This window comes from Vanessa cardui, chromosome 5 (assembly GCF_905220365.1).
Source record: "Vanessa cardui chromosome 5, ilVanCard2.1, whole genome shotgun sequence".
Taxonomy (NCBI): Eukaryota; Metazoa; Arthropoda; class Insecta; order Lepidoptera; family Nymphalidae; genus Vanessa; species Vanessa cardui.
Window position 1 is genome coordinate 11,229,363 of NC_061127.1, and position 20,163 is coordinate 11,249,525.

The 20,163-nt window shown below is 34.0% G+C and overlaps 2 protein-coding genes across 3 annotated transcripts; one reads left to right on the top strand and one right to left on the bottom strand.

Moving 5' to 3' along the window:
* The first annotated feature begins 1,002 nt into the window (after positions 1 to 1,002).
* On the top strand, positions 1,003 to 12,783 carry LOC124529634 (facilitated trehalose transporter Tret1-like). The gene is made up of 8 exons (XM_047103451.1): positions 1,003 to 1,385; positions 1,492 to 1,589; positions 2,776 to 2,910; positions 3,774 to 3,857; positions 4,253 to 4,531; positions 5,829 to 5,946; positions 10,998 to 11,129; positions 12,277 to 12,783. Exons 1-8 carry the CDS (start codon positions 1,337 to 1,339, stop codon positions 12,774 to 12,776), a joined length of 1,395 nt encoding a protein of 464 aa, XP_046959407.1. The 5' UTR covers positions 1,003 to 1,336; the 3' UTR covers positions 12,777 to 12,783.
* Positions 12,559 to 19,034, bottom strand: LOC124529633 (eukaryotic translation initiation factor 3 subunit D). 2 transcript variants are annotated; one of them, XM_047103450.1, is made up of 11 exons: positions 18,727 to 19,034; positions 18,380 to 18,570; positions 18,140 to 18,293; positions 17,819 to 17,928; positions 17,443 to 17,581; positions 17,085 to 17,245; positions 16,848 to 16,979; positions 16,340 to 16,546; positions 15,645 to 15,840; positions 14,317 to 14,489; positions 12,559 to 12,696 (listed from the first exon to the last, which is right to left on the bottom strand). In XM_047103450.1, the coding sequence occupies exons 1-10, from the start codon at positions 18,917 to 18,919 to the stop codon at positions 14,329 to 14,331; spliced, it is 1,644 nt and encodes a 547-aa protein (XP_046959406.1). In that variant the 5' UTR covers positions 18,920 to 19,034; the 3' UTR covers positions 12,559 to 12,696; positions 14,317 to 14,328. The 2 variants fall into 2 exon arrangements, with proteins under 2 accessions (XP_046959406.1, XP_046959405.1); XM_047103449.1 differs by lacking the exon at positions 12,559 to 12,696 and having other exon boundaries at positions 14,232 to 14,489.
* Between the last annotated feature and the right edge of the window lie 1,129 nt (positions 19,035 to 20,163).

The window sequence follows — 20,163 nt, forward strand, 5'->3', positions numbered from 1 at the left end:
GCATTAGCATTTCCGAAGTTTCAGGTTAGGGCCCTATCTAGCAAAAACCGTTTTCGTCTTCTCCTTATGTTGATGAGTTTTAATGCGCTGTCTCTTTGCCTGCGTGATACCTTAAATTGCATAGTAGTGAATCGATTTCATAAGTACAATTAAAGTTTTTCGAACAGCACTTGATCAGCTTGGAACATTGTAGGTCAGATAGTGTAGACGTTAAAGTTCGCGATCTTTCGACCTTGCAGTCAATATTTAAAGTTATTTCAAATATGTATATGTCACCGTAAGATTACAAAATTCGTTAGATTATGATCTGATGAGAAGATTTTAAGTTGTCGAAATATTGTGAACTGCGAAATATGATTGCAATTTCACGTATTATTTTTATATATTGTAATCTGTATAACTCAATATCGGCTAGGAGGTTGCTTAATACAAATAGTCCATGAACTCTTGATATTTAGTTTTAAAGTCTCATCGGGAGATATTACGTCACATACGTGAGGCTTCTCGGCTTATATAATTAATATCGTTTTTGCGACTTGACCAGAGTCATCAGGAACATTTGTGTATCTTTCTTAAATAAATGAAAAAAAAAACATTACGATAATTGTTATACACTTGGTTGTACGCCAAGAGCATAATCTACTTTAGGGAATAAAAATAGAACTTTTACGTGAGTAATAAATGTTTACAAATATTCAATAACAACATTAAATTTCGTAACGACTTCTAAAATAATCAGCAGCATAATTATTTTTTACTATGGTAATATTAACATTTTTTACTGTTATAAAAATCAGATAATTCCACTCCTTAACTCTATATCTGAAATAAATAAAAACTGCCATTAAGAACGTTTACACTCAATCGAAGATCAAATTTTTATATTTTACATATATTTAGGAAATTTAAAATATGACAACATTATTTTAATCTCATTACGAATTCACTCTCTATATTTATTATTTACATACACTGTGGGTTTTATCTTCTTTGAAGTTTGACAATAGTGTTGAGTTTCATACAGTAAACGCTGTACAGCGATGGTTATGTAGGGTTGTGTTCAATTTGAATCTAAAAAACATTTTATTTTATTACGTTAAATAGATTAATGTTCAATAATAATGATCATTGTGACGTTTGATGTTAGATCATACAAGTGAAACATAGATGACTTGCGAGCATTTTACACAGACTATTATTATATGTATCTAAGTCGGTGATAATAACAATGGCTTTTGATTTAATTTCATGAATTAATAATATTTTATTGTTTTAATTTCCAACTTCGTGTAACAATAATATATGATGTATTAGAATAATCTTTAATATTTAAAATATGTGTGTACCAAAGAGCAGAAAAATTCAATATTTGGCGGGTATATGTGGTAAGTTTTATTATAATTGTTAATTAATTTTATTATTAAAAATAGATTCCCAATAGCTTGATTTATATTGTATGGTAGAAATGAGGCTAGGTAATTTTTTTGACAGTTTCCTTCGCATTTACATTTACCGGAGCCGTAATATCATGGCCTTCTCCAGCTATACCGAAGTTTATCTATGGTGAAACAGGCGTAGAAATTACCGATGTGAGTGTGTTGATGTTTTAATATTAACCGTAATTATAATAATTAAACAAAGGTCTTAAAATTTTTTATTCAAGAAGTTCAAGAGGTCGTATTTGAAACGTAACTATAAACGGGAATATATTTAGCGAGTGTATTTTTTAACTGTATCTTCTCTCGCTGGATACTGGTACATGGAAAATATGCCTGATATTAATCAATGTATAAAATACCATCTGTGAACTAACTGGCATAATTTGATAATATATTTTTTTAATATGTGATTGTTTTTTGCACAAAACCTTCAACAAATTAAAACTCTCCAATCTCTTCCACGTTTAGCAGCGACCGTGAAGAGAATGACCTACGCAAAGTATATAAATGGTCGTTTTAGTTGTCGTTTGGGAAAAACTGATTTTAAAAATAAATCCTTACTTTGTGGATAAGCTTAAGCTAAATATTATAGCTGCTGCGTTTTTTTTTCTAGAGGTGAATTTCAACGAATGATACTTTTGAAAATCTACTCGTGTTTGATACCTAAGCGGTAAAAAAAACAATTAGATATTTTGTTTTGAGCAAGATATGGATATGGAGAAAATATCTAAATCGCACCATTTTAGTCCATAAAATTATCGTATGCCACACTGGGCATACGTGATTTAGCTTTACAATTATCTTCAGGATTGGCTATGGCGACCAAGGAGAATTCGACTTAGTATTATAATTTACGACTAAAATATTTATTTATTTTTAAATTAAATAGCACACATCCATGAGTGTTTTAATGTTATATCATTATCATTATTTAGTATAAAACAAAGTCACTTTTTCCGTCCCTATGTATGCTTAAATCTTTAGAAATACGCAACGGATTTTGATGCGTTTTTTTTTTGTAATAGATAGAATAATTCGAGGAAGGAAGATTTTTGTTTATAATACACTGACAATTTAGTAAGCGTCTTTACTGATAATTTTCTAATGTGATGTCGTAAATAAACAAATTCTGTAGAATATTTAGTATCAGTATTGCATCCGTGCGAAGCCGAGGAAGGTCGCTAGTACAATAATATAATAAAAATTATTATAGGATGTCTAGCTTATTATTAAATACGCTTACAAATGTTATTGTTTACAAAATAAATAGTGATTTCATTTGACAATAAGCCAGCAGGTTAAATCGCCAATTGGCAAACTGTTTTGATTCGTCTAGGAACAAAGTTCCTGGGTAGTATCTTTGGCCGCACTCGGTGCGTTACCAGGATGCTATCTCGGCAAGGAGTTGAGCGACAGAACTGGTCGACGCCTTACGGTTCTAAGTGCTCCACTTCCGGGATTTTTGGGTGCTGTAAGTCATAAATTGCTTTCAATAACAATATCACTTTACTGTAGCATCATTTATTGTTTATTTAATTAGATACATTGTAGTATTCTAAATTTGAAACTTCATAATTTTAAATTGTATTTTTTAAACAACGACAATGTACGACACAAATTAGATGTAGCATCGGCAAAATTCGTAAAACCGATCTCAGCCGATTTAAGTACGCCATCCCAAATTATCAATATTTATTTATTATGTGAATATGATCTTTACACAAACGTAATAACGTGTATATGACCTAATATATTCGTCAATTTGACACGTCGATTTGCTTTCTAGGGTTGAACTGACGCGAGAATCTACAGCGACGAATAGCGTCGAATAGGGCTATAGGGAGCTATTTCTATTGTTTGTGTAAATCGACAGTAATCGATTTTACGTATTTTGCCGATGCTACATCTAAGTTGTGTCTTAGTCTATTGTATATAGATTTATTTATATCGACAAATAGATTATTTTGATATAACTTCATAAGTTTGTAATCGATAGCTAATGACATTGTAAAGAATTTCATACGATGTCTTTAATCAAAAACAATGTCGATGTCAGTATTCAGAATAAAATAGTAACAGTCTAAGGGATCAGCTCCTCTTTCGAGGAGCTGATTACATCGCGCTCGAAAGCGGTTTGGTTAATAGACATGCTGGTTTCCTTCCGCCGTTTTTCTTCACGCCGAGCATAAGTGGTGCCCGTCCTTGAACATGCTATCTTAGGTTAAGATACACCTATTTTAATTACTAGATCATATCTGTATATACCGGTGGTATATATTTATAGGAAATTAGTAATAATTTCAATTAATTTTATTAATTATTAATATTTTTTAGCTTATTATTTTGTATACGAAGAGTCCGATATTGATGTGCTTGGCGAGAGTCCTAATGGGCATAGCAAATGGAATAACAGCTGTTGTAAGTATTAACTTAGTATTTGTTACGAGTTGTGATATTTCTATATCACGTTATTTTGGTACTGTGAATTGAAAATGAATGAAATAACATATCGCGTCAATATAAAAGTTACTGGATTTTTCCGTTGTTTAATTCTCAGTAGAAGTTCGGAATTGTTAGTTCCGTAACTGAAAGTACGTAAAGACGTACTTTCTGTATTTGAATCTTATCATTAAATGAATAAATTGCATGGACTTAATGCATTCAAATTAACATAAAGAAGATTTAATTTGTCATACCATTTCGTACATCCTCATCAGAAGGCGACGAATAATATCTACTAAATTTATTAAGGGACAAACAACTCTATTATCCGTAAGGAAAATAATATTTTTAAATTTCATTTTATTCCCCAGGTTACAATGATATATCTTACCGAGATAGCTGATAAAGAGATACGTGGCGCTCTAGGAATGTTGGTCCAAGTAATGAATAACCTGGGCAGCCTTGTCATATACAGCGTGGGACCGTTCGTGAGCTACACTGTCCTAAACTTGATCGTCCTGACGTTTTCGTTTTTCTATGCGATAATATGCCTGTGGGTACCGGAGTCACCGTACTACTACTTGGCGAATGGGAGACTGGCTGAGGCAAAGAAGGAATTCATGATACTAAAGGGCACTAAAGATGAAATGGTACGTATGAGCAACCCTATTCACACATTACAGAAGCGTGTTTTTTATATTGGCAGACGGGTTACTGGGCCATAGATTGGCGCTATTAGAAACATTGACCATTCCTTACATCGCCAATGCGCCGCCAACTTTGGGAACTAAGATATTGTGCCGATATGTGGATGGCTAGCTATGTAAGGAGTCTGGATCCTTTGGGCTATTGTCGTCCTCACTAACATAAGTTTTAGGTTCAAATGGAGGATTAATAGCAAAATTAGTTGATAATTTCATATATTAGGTTATTAATATATTTCTTTAAGAAAAATAATTAAAGTGCCTGTTGTTTAAGTCACCCTTTAAATCGGAACACTATAAAAGTTAGTATTATTGTTTGGCAGTAGAATATCTCATGAGTGCACCAAACACTACCACCGGGTGGTAAAATATACTATAGAACTTTCTCTAAAGAGAAGACGAAGTTAAAACCTAGCAATATACCTATTGAAGCAAAATTATTAATTAAAAAAAATTGCTCAGTACCAAAATGAAACACTGTTCACTATTGATATTTTTATTATATATAGAACTAGTTATCGCCTGCGGCTTCGCTCATGTTTTCGGAATCGACTGTCATGTGTTAAGAAAAAAAGTAGCCAATGTCTTTTTTCTAAGTATTTTGCATACCAAATTTCATCAAATTCGGTTCTTTGGTTTAGTCGTGAAAGAGCGACACACAGACAGAGTTACTTTCACATTTATAATATTAGTAAGTATAGATTATTACATTCGCTTATCGTTTGGTAAAAAAATATCATCGGGTCGGAGTTATATGTGTGACAGTCTCTAGCTAATTTACAATTTGAGATATTATGTATTAATTAGAGAGTAAAGTTTAATTGAGGTCAATGTTCCTCTTAGATAAAATCACTGATCTTAAATAATTAAATACAAACATTCAATTCTATTCCATCGAAACTATATAACTCTATTGCTCTGTCTGTTGGCCTTTTTGGCCAAACCACTAAAAATCATTTGATAAAATTTGGAACGAAGCAAGGTTGAACCTTTTTTATGCTTAACACCCGACAGTTAATATAAGAAACGTTAGCAAAGTCGCGGGCGTTTGACTTATTTTTCAAGTCACGTAAAATTTCCTTAAACGACCTCCTTGGTCGATTAGTAGTAGCAGAAAAAGTTAATTAGTTTTCTATGTTGTCTTAAGTCTGAATGTTTGTGGTACTGTCGTTACTTTTGATTTTCGGAAACACAACTTTAGCTATGTAACATTGGGATCAGAGTAACGTATGTGATATTTCAGTGGGTCAATGAACAAATTGACGTGATGCGCGCGCACGTGCAAGAGAGTATGGAAAATAAAACGACGATAAAGGAGCTGGCGAAAATGAAATATAGACGGACTATTTATATAATAGCAGGTTAGTAACACACATATATAATCCAGTTCGTAGAATAGGTTCCGAGATTAGACAAAATACGTTTGGACAATCATATGTTCTATAAGGCCGCGTTCATAACGACCTTTCCAAAACTACTGAACGAATTTCCATGCGGTTTTCTCATTAGTGAAATCCTGTCTATTAGACAGAGGGATTCATAAGGAAGGTTCAGGTATATAATTTTTTTTGTGTCAATATGGCGTTGCAGTGGGGTCGGTGACGTCACTTGCCTGTATTTTAATGTGTGGTAAATATAGAAGGCAAGCAAGGTTAACAAGCAAGTGACTTCATCACAAGTCCGGCCAATCAGGAAGCGCTTTGTCTCACGAATTTTTTTTTGTGTAAATAAATTGAAACAGAACGACAATTGTTAAACATGTAGGAAAAAAGCAACAAAAAAATTAAATAGAAGGTAGAGATATAAAAAGAAACTTAGGTCCTCCCGGGCAAAGGGCGACGGGTCAATAGTTTACATATAAAATTTCACTCAGCCATAATCGGGCAACACTGGTACTAATAACAAGGTTGATATGTTTATCACCGCAACGTTTGCTTGGCTTGTTTCAGACTATTTACAATAAATATTTGATTCATATAATCTTTATTAGGTACATATAAAACAAACTCGCGAAGGTTATAGTTTTAGGTGTCACAACATTGTATATCGTACACAACTATGTGATCAAATTATAATTTAAATTAATAAATTACTCAACACTTAGATCAATATATGTAATTTCAGTAGTTCGGGATGGCCAAAATAATATTATCGTTTTACAATGATGCTTCAATGTCTCTATCTTTTGTTAGAATGCCCCACGCTATCGTCCAATTTTTTTCTATTGACAGCTCAATCATATTTAAAATAAGAAATAGTGTTACATGCCCAGGCCCGCCGCTAGCTGTTTTGTCGCCCGCGTGCAATACCTATTATGCCGCCCTTTTTTTTCGCTGCAAAAACGCATACTACTCCACATGAGGTGGGGGGCGGGGACCTGCTAAAAAACCAACGTTAGCCACCCGCTCCGTCTTTTTGGAGGATGTCACGAGATCGTTTGTGCATACTACCGTGACGTCCTGAAGTTAGGCTCACCTTTGCGGGGTTCCACTTCCTAGGGAGTTCTCAGGGTATAGAAACCCTTAACCCCAAAGCACTTATGGCGGGAGGAGAAGATATCCATAGCGAAGACCCCTTCTTCTGGTCTTCTTCGGCGAAGCGGATCAGTAGCACTGCTGCCACGGTCCCGTAAGATAAGAGCCTTGTTATGAGCATTAAGGGAGTCCAGCCAAATAGGTGTATTTTCCGTCCAAGTACAGAATCAGCAAACAAATCTCATACCATTGCATCCCCAGTGAGACAAGGGGGCGTTATTTCCCCAAAATTGTTTACTAATGCAATGGAGGATATGTTCAAGACGCTGAACTGGAAAGGACGTGGCATCAACATCAATGGCGAATACATCTCTTACTTGAGATTTGCAGACGACATCGTGATTATGGCAGAAACGCTGCAAGACCTACAACAGATGCTGAACCAGCAGGCTGATTCTTCTGTGCGCATCAGCCTACAGATGAACTTGGATAAAACCAAGGTCATGTTCAATGAACATGTTCTACCGGAACCGATTGGGATACATGGTACCATCCTCGAAGTTGTTCAAAAATATGTCTACCTTGGGCAGAATTTGCGAAATTTGAAACAACCTTGAGGACGAGGTGACTAGAAGAATTCAGCTAGGTTGGGCAGTGTTCGGAAAATTACGTCGAATCTTTACATCGTCGATCCCACAGTGCCTTAAGACAAAAGTCTTCAAGCAGTGCGTCTTACCCGTCATGACATACGGAGCGGAAACGTGGACACTCACGGCACGGTTTAAAGTCGCTCAGCGTGCTATGGAAAAGGCTATGCTCGGCGTTTCTCTATGAGATAGATCAGAAATGATTCGTTCTCCACGGCCGGTGATACCGTTAGGACTACGTTCCCTTGGACCACCGCCTCCATTGTCAGGGTCTTCAGGCTGTTTTAAGGCATCGATGGTTGAGTGACTCGCCATGTTTCCGGGAAATAGCTCCCCGACCAGACGCCGGAGATCTGAGGGTAGTTATTCCGTAACAGGAGCGCCGTGTGTCTGGAGCTTCCCTCGCAAACCACGATAGGGGGGCCCCTTTGATCTCTGTTTACTTAACGCCTTTTGTAACTCCTTTTTCAACTGGCGATGTGTGGCCTATAGCTGTTCCTTTAAGTTTGCGTTGAGCACGTTGCGCCTGCGACAGCGAACGTATGCCGTGCCCGTAGCTCTCTATTTCGAGCGACCACCAATATATGTACCTTACGGCACGATACCCTTCAAGCCGCCCTACGACAACGCCCTACTACAAGTAACGGATACCTAATCTACCAATTGATAAGGAAGCTTAAAGGTGATTCCCTAACTTCGACAGTACTGTTTTTCATAGGATAACAGACGAAGGACTTTTAACTTTACTCAGTGCGATATTTTGAATAATTTATTCTACTTAAGGATTTGTGGGAATTATAATAATGACTTGAATTAGGTACGTGATGTATTGCTCAATTTGCCGCCCCCTGGACGTGCCGCCCGCGTGCAGTGCACGCTTTGCACACCCGCTTACGGCGGCCCTGTACATGCCAGTATTAAATGCAATGCCATATAAAATAATATTAATTACAGTTTTACAAATTATTGATTAATTAATTACCTATAATAATAATTGTATATAACACAGTAAATTCAATAACTGCTGCTATATTAATAATATGCAATAATAATGTGATATAAATTATGATATTGAATCAAATGGTATAACACCGTATTGTAGGTTAAGGTTACTCTCGTAACATATATAAAAAAAAAACCTAATATCCGTTTCAAAAGACACCTCAGACTTGAGAATAACCAGATCGCTTAATTTCGATAACGATATCCTTATAAAAAAATAGTATACGTCGCGTACGGTTTTAGTCACTGTAGTTATGTGGTTCCTTGTAGTTTTCCATTATTTTTATAACGAGATTGTGAATGTCCGTGAATACAAAGGGAAGACGTCTTCCCCAATGTTTTCCTTCAATGTCAAAAATACAGTGATAAGCATTGTCTTTTATAAATATAGATCGCATCATTGTTTGTACATCGTATTGCGATTATCTACGTTAAAATTCGTAGGGTAAATATCCCACTTCTAAGCCTTACTTCCTCTCAAGAGAAAATAGGCTCTAGGTTTCTTCTGCGGGCTGGAGATAAGATATGTTTAATTTGATACAGAGTGCAGATACTCAGAGCCGGATTTAAAGGTCTGGAGGCCCCCGGGCCACAAAGCAGTGGGGGCCCTAGACAAACAGAAGCGTGAACAACCTAATAATTATATTATCATGAATTAATTACTTTTTTATTCCAATCAATAAGCTATGATTTATTTACTTGTATCGGTAACTTTCAAAATATTAAATAATAATATTATTATAATTTGACTATATCTCGGTATTTGTAAACTTGCTGAAAACTGTGGCCCCTACTAATGTGGAGGCCCCAGGGCAGTTGCCGCGGTTGCCCTCCCCTAAATACGGCCCTGCAGATACTTAGAGGTCACATGAGGTAATTTGAAGTCAGATCTTCGAGTTTAGACCAATCTATTCTATCCGTTGAGCTATCTGAGTCCGCATGGCATTCATTTACTGCGTGATATTTACGACCAGACAATTCAAATGTACTATTTTGTTACTATCTTATCTCACACAGTTATAATTAAACATCAGGCGATGAAAATTGCTCGTGTGTGCGGCTCTTTTGTTCCGTTGTCAACTGAAAAACCTATAGAATCTATCAGCTTCTTATTTATATGTATACTCGATCCTATTATGGTAGACATATTCAGCAATTAAAAATTACATTTAAATTTCTCGTTGAAAAATGATTTCGTAACATGCTTAACTATACTTACTTATAATCGATTCTTGTAATATTTTTTCTTAATTAAGATGATCTTTATAAAAGTTGTTTAATTATATTTAAAATTACAAATTCGTCAAAAAAAAATCTAAAGTTTAAGATACCCGCTACACCGATTTTTATTTCGACGATCAAATAAGGTTTTATATTTAATTGCAGGTAAATAAAATGATACAACCAAATATCTACGAAATATTAATTTGAATGGAAATGATCCTTTTAATTTTAATAGATTGCCAAACATAAAAGTATAACAGAACCCTTAGCATGTTTTAACCCCTATCTGCCAAAGGCCCAAAGGGTCATTTACGCTCTACAAAAAAAACTTTTCAGTACAAGGAAATACGATATTAAATCTAATTTACGAAAATTATTAACCTTCAAATATGAATGATCTAGTTAGAGTATATTTTAGTTGTAAATGTTATGATAATAAAATGATTATAAATAGTTTTTTAAAGTAAATAATAGGCTATTTGACAATGCGAAAGATAAAGTGTCAATTATTGTAATCAGTATATATTATGAGTTTAAAAATGGTTATTTATTAACGAAATTTGCAAATCATAATCATAAATAAAAATGCATTTTTTTAAACGTTTGTCACGGACACGAAACGCTTTTGATTGGCCGGGTTTATGATGACGTCACTTGCTTTAATGTTAATTCGTTTACCTACTGTATGTGTATTATATGTGCCACATGTGATTATAATACAGGCAAGTGACGTCACCGACCCCATTGCAGCGTCATATTGTCAAAGTACCGTTTTCGCGAGCTATTTAAATATTGAATTTTTAATTTGTTGTTTTTCAGCAAATATATACTAGAATATGAAACCAACTTTTACTGGGTTCCTTAACTTCTTTTAAATAATATAAAATGGATTTTAAAAACCAGTCAAATAGCCTATTGTAAAAGTTATTCGTATACAGTGTTATTAATTAATGTTACCCATTTAACATTATTTTAATCTTAGTTCCATGTATAGAAATTTAGTTTTGTGTATGTAAGTGTGCCTTACTGTTGAATTGCATAATAATTCCTGAATAATATTTACAGGACTCAAAGTACTACAATATATGACTGGTAGTTTGGCGATACAGTCGTATGTCGAAATCATATTCCGACACAACACTAGCATTTCGGGCCCATTAGTCAGCATACTATATGGATTTGTGCAACTGGGAGCAGGTGAATATATTTTTTAATTTAATTATCTCTCTTACATCATACACATATGCATACATAAAAATAATTTAAATATACGCTTGAAAGGCATGTCATGTATTGGTAGTATTGTCAATGACATAATTAAAAAGGAAATTACAAGTGTTGCCAATTGCGAATAGATATATTACTTTTAATTTGTTTTTTTTTTTGACTTATTTTATGTATATTGTGTAGTATCTAGGAAAAGTTTATTCTTTATCTTTATTCTTAGATTGAATCATTATATATTTTTGTTTTAATACCTAATAAATATTATTATTATTATTTAATATCGCTCGAAGTCCATTAATCTGTGATAAGATTCAAATCATTCTTAACACATGTTTGAAAATCTTTTTAGATGTGATAGCAACAGTTTTACCTTTTATCTCTAAGAGGGTTTAAGATAATTCTTTCCATAGGACTTTGAGCTCGTCTGGACTTACTTTATAATACAAAGCAATAAATATTATAACTACAATAATTTTTTTAATCATATAAAGTATGAAATACACTTACAAATACTATTTAACCTGCCCTAGATTAAATAGTATTTGTAACTAGGGAGGCAGATTTAGAGGGGGGCAGATTTAACGCAAATTTGTTATTATCATTTTTATATCACCTAGTTTATAATCATACTATTAACGGGAAAAAGCCGATGTAATGAGGACGACAGAACACAAATCATAAATGTTGCAATTTCAGAATAAATGTAATTAATATGATTGTCAACTAAACTAACGTATCGAATTTCAAAAGTCAGTAAGGGCGGCAAATTTGTAAATCCACCACCGTATTTAACTTATAAACAATAAAAAAAAAAACAGATTTTAGCCATTTAAATAATATTTATATATACACTAATGATATATATACTAATGATAGGTGGTCACAATCATCCATTGGCTATGTAAGATTTAACATCTTACACATACAAGGCATAACCAATCTTTGGCACTAAGATGTTATCTCCGTAATATCTTACTTACACTGGCACAATTACTCAAACTGGTAAACAGTAATGTTTATGATATTCAGTGACCATGGACTTGTAGGAAGTCGTATCTTCAAATATAGTACATATATGTTAAGATAAGTAATACATGAATATTATTTTCTGTTACAGGTATAGCAGCAACATTTTTGTGTAGATATTACGGTAGGAGAATTCTCCTATTCATCTCAACATTCGGAGTCGCCGTTTCTTTAACACTCGTCGGTATATATTTTTTCCTAATCACTTCACTCAATGTGAGCTCTGATATAATGTCGTCCTTGTGGTTGTTACCTATTGTTGGAGTTTTGAGTTTTAATGTTTTGTACGCCGCCGGTTTAGGTAATATACCGTATATATTGCAAGCAGAATTGTTCCCCATAAACGTCAAAACGTTAGCATCGAGTCTGGCGACGATGATGGCTTGTATTTTAAATTTTATTGTTACAAAGTTATATCAGAGTGTTAAGGATACGTTCGGTATTTATACTGTGTTTTGGTTATTCGCAAGCATTGCTTATATTGGTGTCTTTTTCACATATTTCTTCGTACCTGAAACGAAGGGTAAGACGTTGGAGGAGGTTCAGGATAATATACAGAATGATGAAGTCGAAAGACTCAATAAATTATAATAAAAATTAAACCAATTAGTTCATTTTCATTGGTTGATATTTTGCGGAAATTTGAAGCTATTTAAAAAACTATTGTTTGTGAATGCTCTATCCCTTCTATGGTCTATGGTTGTAATGGATTTATCGACCCACGAAAATGAACTATTAAGTTTAGAATTGTCACTTTATTGAAAATATTGACTATAAAATGAGTAATTTTACAAAACGGTTGTGTTCATATAATGTAGAAATAAGGTTGGTCAATTATAATGCGCTATAAATCAAACCGATATGTACTTTTGTACTTATATATCTCATAGCTCTTTATAAAATTTTACATTTAATATTAAATGTGTGTTGACACATTTTAAGTCGGTTTCTTTGATTATTTTGTGTTTTTTATTTATCTGCTCGTTTCACTGTATAAAGATGAGATTTCAAAGTGAGGATAATTAGATTACGAGACGAATTCACAGAGTAAAAAAGTTGTTCGAGTCTCGAATATTGTGTCAACGCATTTATACGTTACATTTTATAACGGCTGTGCCTTTATATACCGTTTTTATGAGAATAAAAAATGCATGCGTTTTAATATTTTTTACTAAAATTATGTTAGGTTTTGTTGTTTGTTTTTATAACAAAATAACTGTTAAATGGATTGCCATATAAAATATATTAATATTAAGCGTTATAAATAAATATTAAATTGTATATATTATATTAGTAAAATAGTGTCATCGTGTCAAACACGAGCATAACTAAATATTTACAAATTATGTACCCAATTTGATTTGAGGAATTTGTCTGAGATCTCAAATATGTTTACCAGAAAGTGCGTGAGGGCTCATCGCTACTAATAAAGCATTTTTTTTTTACTTTAAAATGAGGAAAAAGCGTTAGGTTAGGTTTAACTTATTTATCATATGACATTTCTATAGTAACAAACGATATTTGTAATTTTTACAAAATCGCATTTATGTAAAACGTCAGTAAAATTAGATTTTTCACATTTACAAATTAAAAACCCATTTTTTATAGCATTTTTTGGATGATGTACTAATATTATATTATCATAAGAAAAAGCCATAAGTCAAGTAGGTAGGGTTGTTTGAATTGTCTGGGCTAAGGTCTTGTTACTGGATATAATATTTTGAAATAAAAAAAAAATGGTTAAAAAATTAATTGTACCTGGTCAAAAAACAGTCAATTAATTTATATACTCAATTATTTGTTAAAGTATAACTTGCCAAATATTGATTTGAGTAAATAAGTTATTTAATTAAATTGTTATTTAGCATTTATACGAAATAATGCGATTTTATTATCTTAATTTAAAATTATACTAAACCGACGTTATACATCAATAATACCAAAATATTAATAATTGTGATTTGTACAAATAGTTCTTTTAATATTTTATTACACAGTTATATTGTTATTTTTGTATGTTGAATTTGTTAAATAAAACACATTATGTGACCAAAAGTTTGTATTTTCTGAATAAAAATATGTAATACATACTGATTACTTAAATGAAGGGCTACAGAAGTTGGAGTCGTACCGATATAAAGTACTAAATCCTCTTGTTGTTCCCGTAAGAGTACAGCGGCGCGAAGGGCGTGTCCGCGGGTTCGTCCCCGCTCTCCTCGGAGCCGTCCGACTCGAACGTATTATCCGGAATGTCGTACAGACGAATCAAAGGCTTGTTCGGATCTTTCATGATCAAGTATTTACCTGAAATCATTGTAAACATACGGATTAGTGTTAAAATATTGAAGAGCAAGAGTTTATATGGTCGAAGTATCTGAACATTTTTATAAACCTTTTCAAAAGTAATGGTACAATGCCTGTATATTCCCCACTGCTGGGCTAAGGCCTCCTCTCCCTTTGAGAAGAAGGTTTTGGAACATAAAGCGGGTTGGTGGATACACATGTGGTAAAATTTCGTTGAAATTAGACACATGCAGGTTTACTCACGACGTTATCCTTCACCAATTCAAGAGATGAATTATAAACACAAATTAAGCACATGGAACTTCAGCGGTGCTTGCATGGGTTTGAACCTGTAATCATCCAGTAAGATGCACGAGTTCTAACCACTACGCCATCTCGGCTAACGGCTAAGCCTAAAGTAATAGTAACATTCTGGTACATTATGGCACTCCTTGTAAGAAGGTTTGGTGCTTATTTTACCAAGCTTTTCCAGTGCAACCTGCATTGGACAGGCAGTAGTAGAAGAATTTTTATAGGAACATGCAGGTTTCCTCACGATATTTTCTTCACCACCATGAGATGTTATATAACACAAATGTGTTTAACAGTTTAGTTTAAGCGTTTAGTAGTGATAGGGATTTTTGCAGAGCCGCCTCGGTAGGTCACTACGACAAACCTATAAAATAGTATTGTTTTGTTCTGGTTTGAAGGGGGAATGAGACAGTGGAACTAAAACACAATGGATATAACATTTGAGATCTTAAGATTGGTGGTGCATAGATGATATAAAGTAGCAGATAGGCCTGCCTGATCTGGATAGCAAGCTTCACATAGACCATCTAAAATATCTTCCGAAATTAACATTTAATATTCATTGCATCCATTTATAGCAACGAAAAAAAAGAGGACGTAATTTATAAGTAATTATCGTACTTAATGTACAGTCAGAGTAAGAAAATCTTCGTCAGTTTGCAAATTCATTCCTTTATCAAGTCGTAAATTCTTAGCACCTTTTGAAACTAAACATCAAATCATTGCGACGCAATATCATTCTCGATCGGTAAAGCAGATTATCGCATACTGAGCACACGAAAATAGATCTTAAGGTGACGAACCTTTTCTTACCCCGACTACATACAGATTGAAATAAGGTTTGAAAATGCAATGTTCGCTCACCATCTTTCTGCTTCATGCAAATGTCGATGATACAACGTAGGATACCCCAGGCGTTATCCATGGAGAGGTTGATCTGCGCCGCGAATTCATGCGGCTTGAACTGTTGCGTGCCAAGGATCACGTGACGGGAGTTGTCACGCACTTGCGCACGAGACACGTAACCGAACTTGATCTGGTCGGAGCCAGCCAGCAGAGCCTGAAATAAGTCATTTCAGTATTATGATAAACAGATAATGAATCACAATTATATCAAATGGTGATATAAAACTGTATTTGTAGTATACAAGCACAGTTTTCAAGTGGTTCCATGGACATTCAAAATTCAGAAGAGTAAACTGAAGTACATTGAAATCTTATAAAAAAATATATATATATAGATTACCAAAATCTTTATTTAATGCATCTCTTTGCCAAATTGAATTTAGAAAGTTAGAGTATGACAGGTAAAAAGCTTTACTATGGTACTATGCTTAAGAGTTTCTCTATTTGTTTGAACACCTTAATCCCAGAATCCATTAGTCCTATTTATAAAATTATTTTTGCCTTACATATCCTATAAATGAAAAGGTAGCGAGATGATAGTTTAAATAACATCACGATACAGCCCAGGGGCCGGCCATGCAATAATACTTTAAAAATATGTGAAAGCAAGATACAGCTAGTTACATGTATGTATGGTAGAAAAATGGGCTTACCTGTACTGTCCACTTGGCAAGCTTGCAAGAGTTGTTCCTCAACTCATTGGCGAGCACGGCTCCGCGCTGGGTGTCGAGTTTCTGGCGCCACTCCACTCCATTGGCGAGCTTCGAGTCCCATTCGTTGAGCGCCTTGATACTGAGGAACTGTGTCTCGTTTTGCGGACCTTGCATTACAGCATCATGCTCGCAGCGGGCTACTAGCACCTATTAAGTAAGAAAAGTTAATTATAATATTATTCATTTCTATTTCTGTTATGCCATTAATAAATTTAAAAAAAAATTATGAAATTAATAAAGGATAATTTTGTAGTAATATAATTATCACGACTCATCCATTGCCTTTGAAATGCTCGCGAAATGTCGCTTAAGCGCCGGATTGTTTTTTTTTTTTAATTAAACTTTTTATTGAGCTTAATTTTTCGCCAAGTTCCTTATTTCAAAACGATGGCTGTCTTAATACTAAATGTTGTAAATATAATTTTTATAAACTTAAAAAATCACTTACAACACCATTATTGAGGTTCCACTTGCGGTAACGGTATCCAACCGATGCCACCTCTCCTTCCTCCTCCTCAGAAACAAATGGGTTAGCTTCTGGGAACTTAAACTTGGGCTCATTTGGACCGGACTTCAAGACCTACATAACGGAAAAAAAAGATTATATTAATTTGTAATATAGTTACTTAGTTAACCACTAAATTAAGTGATCACCTTCATGATCTTATGAGTAAACTTTTATCACCTGCTGGCTGAAGTTATGATTGATGAAGGTTGCTTCCAAAGCGAGGTTGCGCGGAGAGTTGATAGAGTTTCCATCATCAGCTGGCGGCTCCACCGAGGTCTCATTAACAGTCAGTAAGTCAAACTCGGTGTTGTCACGCTTGTCCAGAAACAGCTTGTCACCTATAAATTTATATATTGTTATTGTGATTAAGAATTTTCAATCTTATAAGACTATATTTTAATTATTATATATTTTAATAGCAATAAATTGTTATCATTACCTTCAAAGTTTCAAAAGAGAGACATGAGAAACTAAATCATATTCTAATTTCTGTTTTTTTTTTTTTATATTAAACTACATTCAACATGTTACTTACCAATTTTCTCAATCACTATGTCCCATGAATAGTTAGAGCGAGTACAGCACATAATAGTGGCCAAGATGGCATCAGTAGCATATACAGTGCCAGTAGTTTTACTCAGGCGACGTATTACGGGATCATCCGTGGTTGTGACCTGTCAAAAAGATAATTCTTAACTCTATTGCTGGCTTTATCTTACGCGTATGTTATAAACATCAATTCTTATTTTCACTCCACTACAAGGCTTTGGTATATCCAATGTTTTGTAAAAGAAGGGCTTACTTGAAAAATTCTTAGTCATAGAATGTGATTATTATGACCCATCTTAAGTATTTGTAACAAAAAATCTATTTTAACACAAGAATTATAATTTATACGTAGGAATACTTACAGTATGGAAGATACGGTCAATACGTTGCAGAGGCTTCTCATGCTTCACATTCACACGATCATAGCCCTTGTCATAATATTCCAAGGTGCCGCTACACACAATATCCTCACCTACACAAAAATTTGTTCATTAGTAATATTCTTTTATTAAATGTTTTATTCCACTTGCTTCTCCTTAATAACAATTAGTTGTGATAAAATCAGTATAAATTATAAATATCTGAGGGTTTTAGTAAGATACAATGATATTTATTTGTTTTTAGAACATAACCCTTTTTTTCGTTTACTTTCTTATATAGTGTAAAGAATTGAAAAGTAATACCTTCTTTAATTCCGGGCAGAGATAGTTTAGCCAGACGTGGGAAGTCCATGTCTTCAATTGTGACCCAGGTCGGTCTTACAGTAACAGAAGCATCACGAATTTTCATAGGAGCTCCTCTTGGGCCCCATCTCTTGCCGAGTTTACGGTCTCGTTGCTACAGTAAAAGGTTTTAAGCATTATAAACAAAACACATTGATAACACCTGTTAAAGGTTGTAATGGTTGAGACACAAAATATTACCTTATTCAGGGTAGTCATGCCACCAGGCGTACGAGCGCCTCTCGCTCCACGACTGCGTTGTCCACGAGCGCGGCCGCGTTGGTATGGCGGCTTTTGCTCTCTTGTCGAGTCCACCAGATGGAACGTACTTTCGTCTTCATCGTGGAAGTATGCGTATGACGAACCAGCACCAAATTGAGACGCATACTTATCTAGAATATATTGTAAATTAACTGATATTGATACATAAAATTGTCAGAATCGAATCTTGTCAATAAATCTGAGCGTTCTGTATAGTAATCATAACCTCAAACGGTTTTTACATATTTATCTACTTTATATTATTTGTAAAAGCTTTTAGTTCTTACTCTGGTACTTTTTGTCTTGCACGACAGTCCAATCACTAATCTTTCCCAAGCGGTCGCCTTTGCTAAATGGCTGGTAGGGCATGTCCCTAAACTGTTCCGGCATTTCGCAGGGCCCCCATCCTGTCGGATTATCCTGAATGATCGGAGCCACGAATCGTATCGGCTCTTCGGCCGGTAAAACGTGTTCTGACATCACTTTAATGTAGTTCGTTACCTATTTTATACTGCACTACTTAAAACAAAATTTCAGCATGCCACACGACACTTTCCGTCCTTTCAAGTCTCAGTGTCAGTTGTCAACTATAATAGTTATTAGGCAATAAGTGTGCACAGAGTACAAAGACATTCGTTTTAGGTAGCTATGGTAAACATTCATTGCATCTCTGTCTCCTCAAGTCAATTTCAAATGTTGCAAATTGTATTTCTTTTGTAGTGTATTTAGTATTTCAATTTATGAAATAATATAATTATAATCACTATTTGAAACGTTTGTGTAACTATTAGTATGTATCGAATTAAAATTCTAGTTATTGATATTTTGTTTTTACTTAATAATATTCTAATTTTTTAGGTGCAAAGATGTTTGTTTATATAGAAAAAGAATCAAATGCGGTAAAGTAATAGTCTAGAATAGCACTTATTCATCTCTATCCTAACTTCTAACTTATGAGAATAAATACAATGGTGTAGCGCCTGTTCTATCTTATACCGTTATTGTACCGTACGTCTATGGATTAACTGCGTGCTGCTCTATGAACTGTTATCGGTTATACTCTACACTCTACTATGATAACATATTAACATAAGTCATTCAAGAAAATGACGTGAGTATTAACATTAAGTAAAAATAGTATATTATCACAGAAAATTCGCTTTATGGGTTTTTTTTTGTAGCAGTAGAGTGTAGACTACTATTAACTGAATTATTATTACAACGCTTTAGGCAATTCCGACCATTATATACCGATTATGTTTTTCAATAATACATAATGACTATTAACATACTAATAGTATGTATACAACACCGGTATTTACTCATTAAAATTAAAAAAAAAAAAAAATTTTCAAGCGTAATCGACGCGTCGGGGCCAAGTGAGATAAAAAAGTTGCAGTCGTAGATTCCAATAAAATTATTTATTCTGAAAAATCTCAAAATTGTCCACCCCCGCGCCTCATACCACACCGAGCTAGCTGCGCTCGGAATTACAATTTGTTTACATTCTTCAATTATGCATAAAACTAGTACATGTACATAAACGGAATTCGTAATAATGACGTAATTAGCTTTTGCTGAAGCGATGTCGACGCCTGAAAAATAAAAATATTGGAACTTTCATAATATATGTGACAATTTACATTTTAGTTTTTATCAACTACATTTGGTTTACCAATTACAATCAGCTTTCAGCCATTTTAATTTAAAAATTAAAACTTATA

Excerpts from the sequence above, each read along its gene's own strand:
- LOC124529634 (XM_047103451.1), top strand. The coding sequence starts at position 1,337 with ATGTGTGTACCAAAGAGCAGAAAAATTCAATATTTGGCGGGTATATGT. Across the intron at positions 1,590-2,775 it reads CAGGCGTAGAAATTACCGAT|GAACAAAGTTCCTGGGTAGT; the intron begins GTGAGTGTGTTG and ends TGATTCGTCTAG. Across the intron at positions 5,947-10,997 it reads GACTATTTATATAATAGCAG|GACTCAAAGTACTACAATAT; the intron begins GTTAGTAACACA and ends TAATATTTACAG.
- LOC124529633 (XM_047103450.1), bottom strand. The coding sequence starts at position 18,919 with ATGTCAGAACACGTTTTACCGGCCGAAGAGCCGATACGATTCGTGGCT. Across the intron at positions 17,929-18,139 it reads TCTGCCCGGAATTAAAGAAG|GTGAGGATATTGTGTGTAGC; the intron begins GTATTACTTTTC and ends ATTTTTGTGTAG. Across the intron at positions 17,582-17,818 it reads TTGACCGTATCTTCCATACT|GTCACAACCACGGATGATCC; the intron begins GTAAGTATTCCT and ends TCTTTTTGACAG.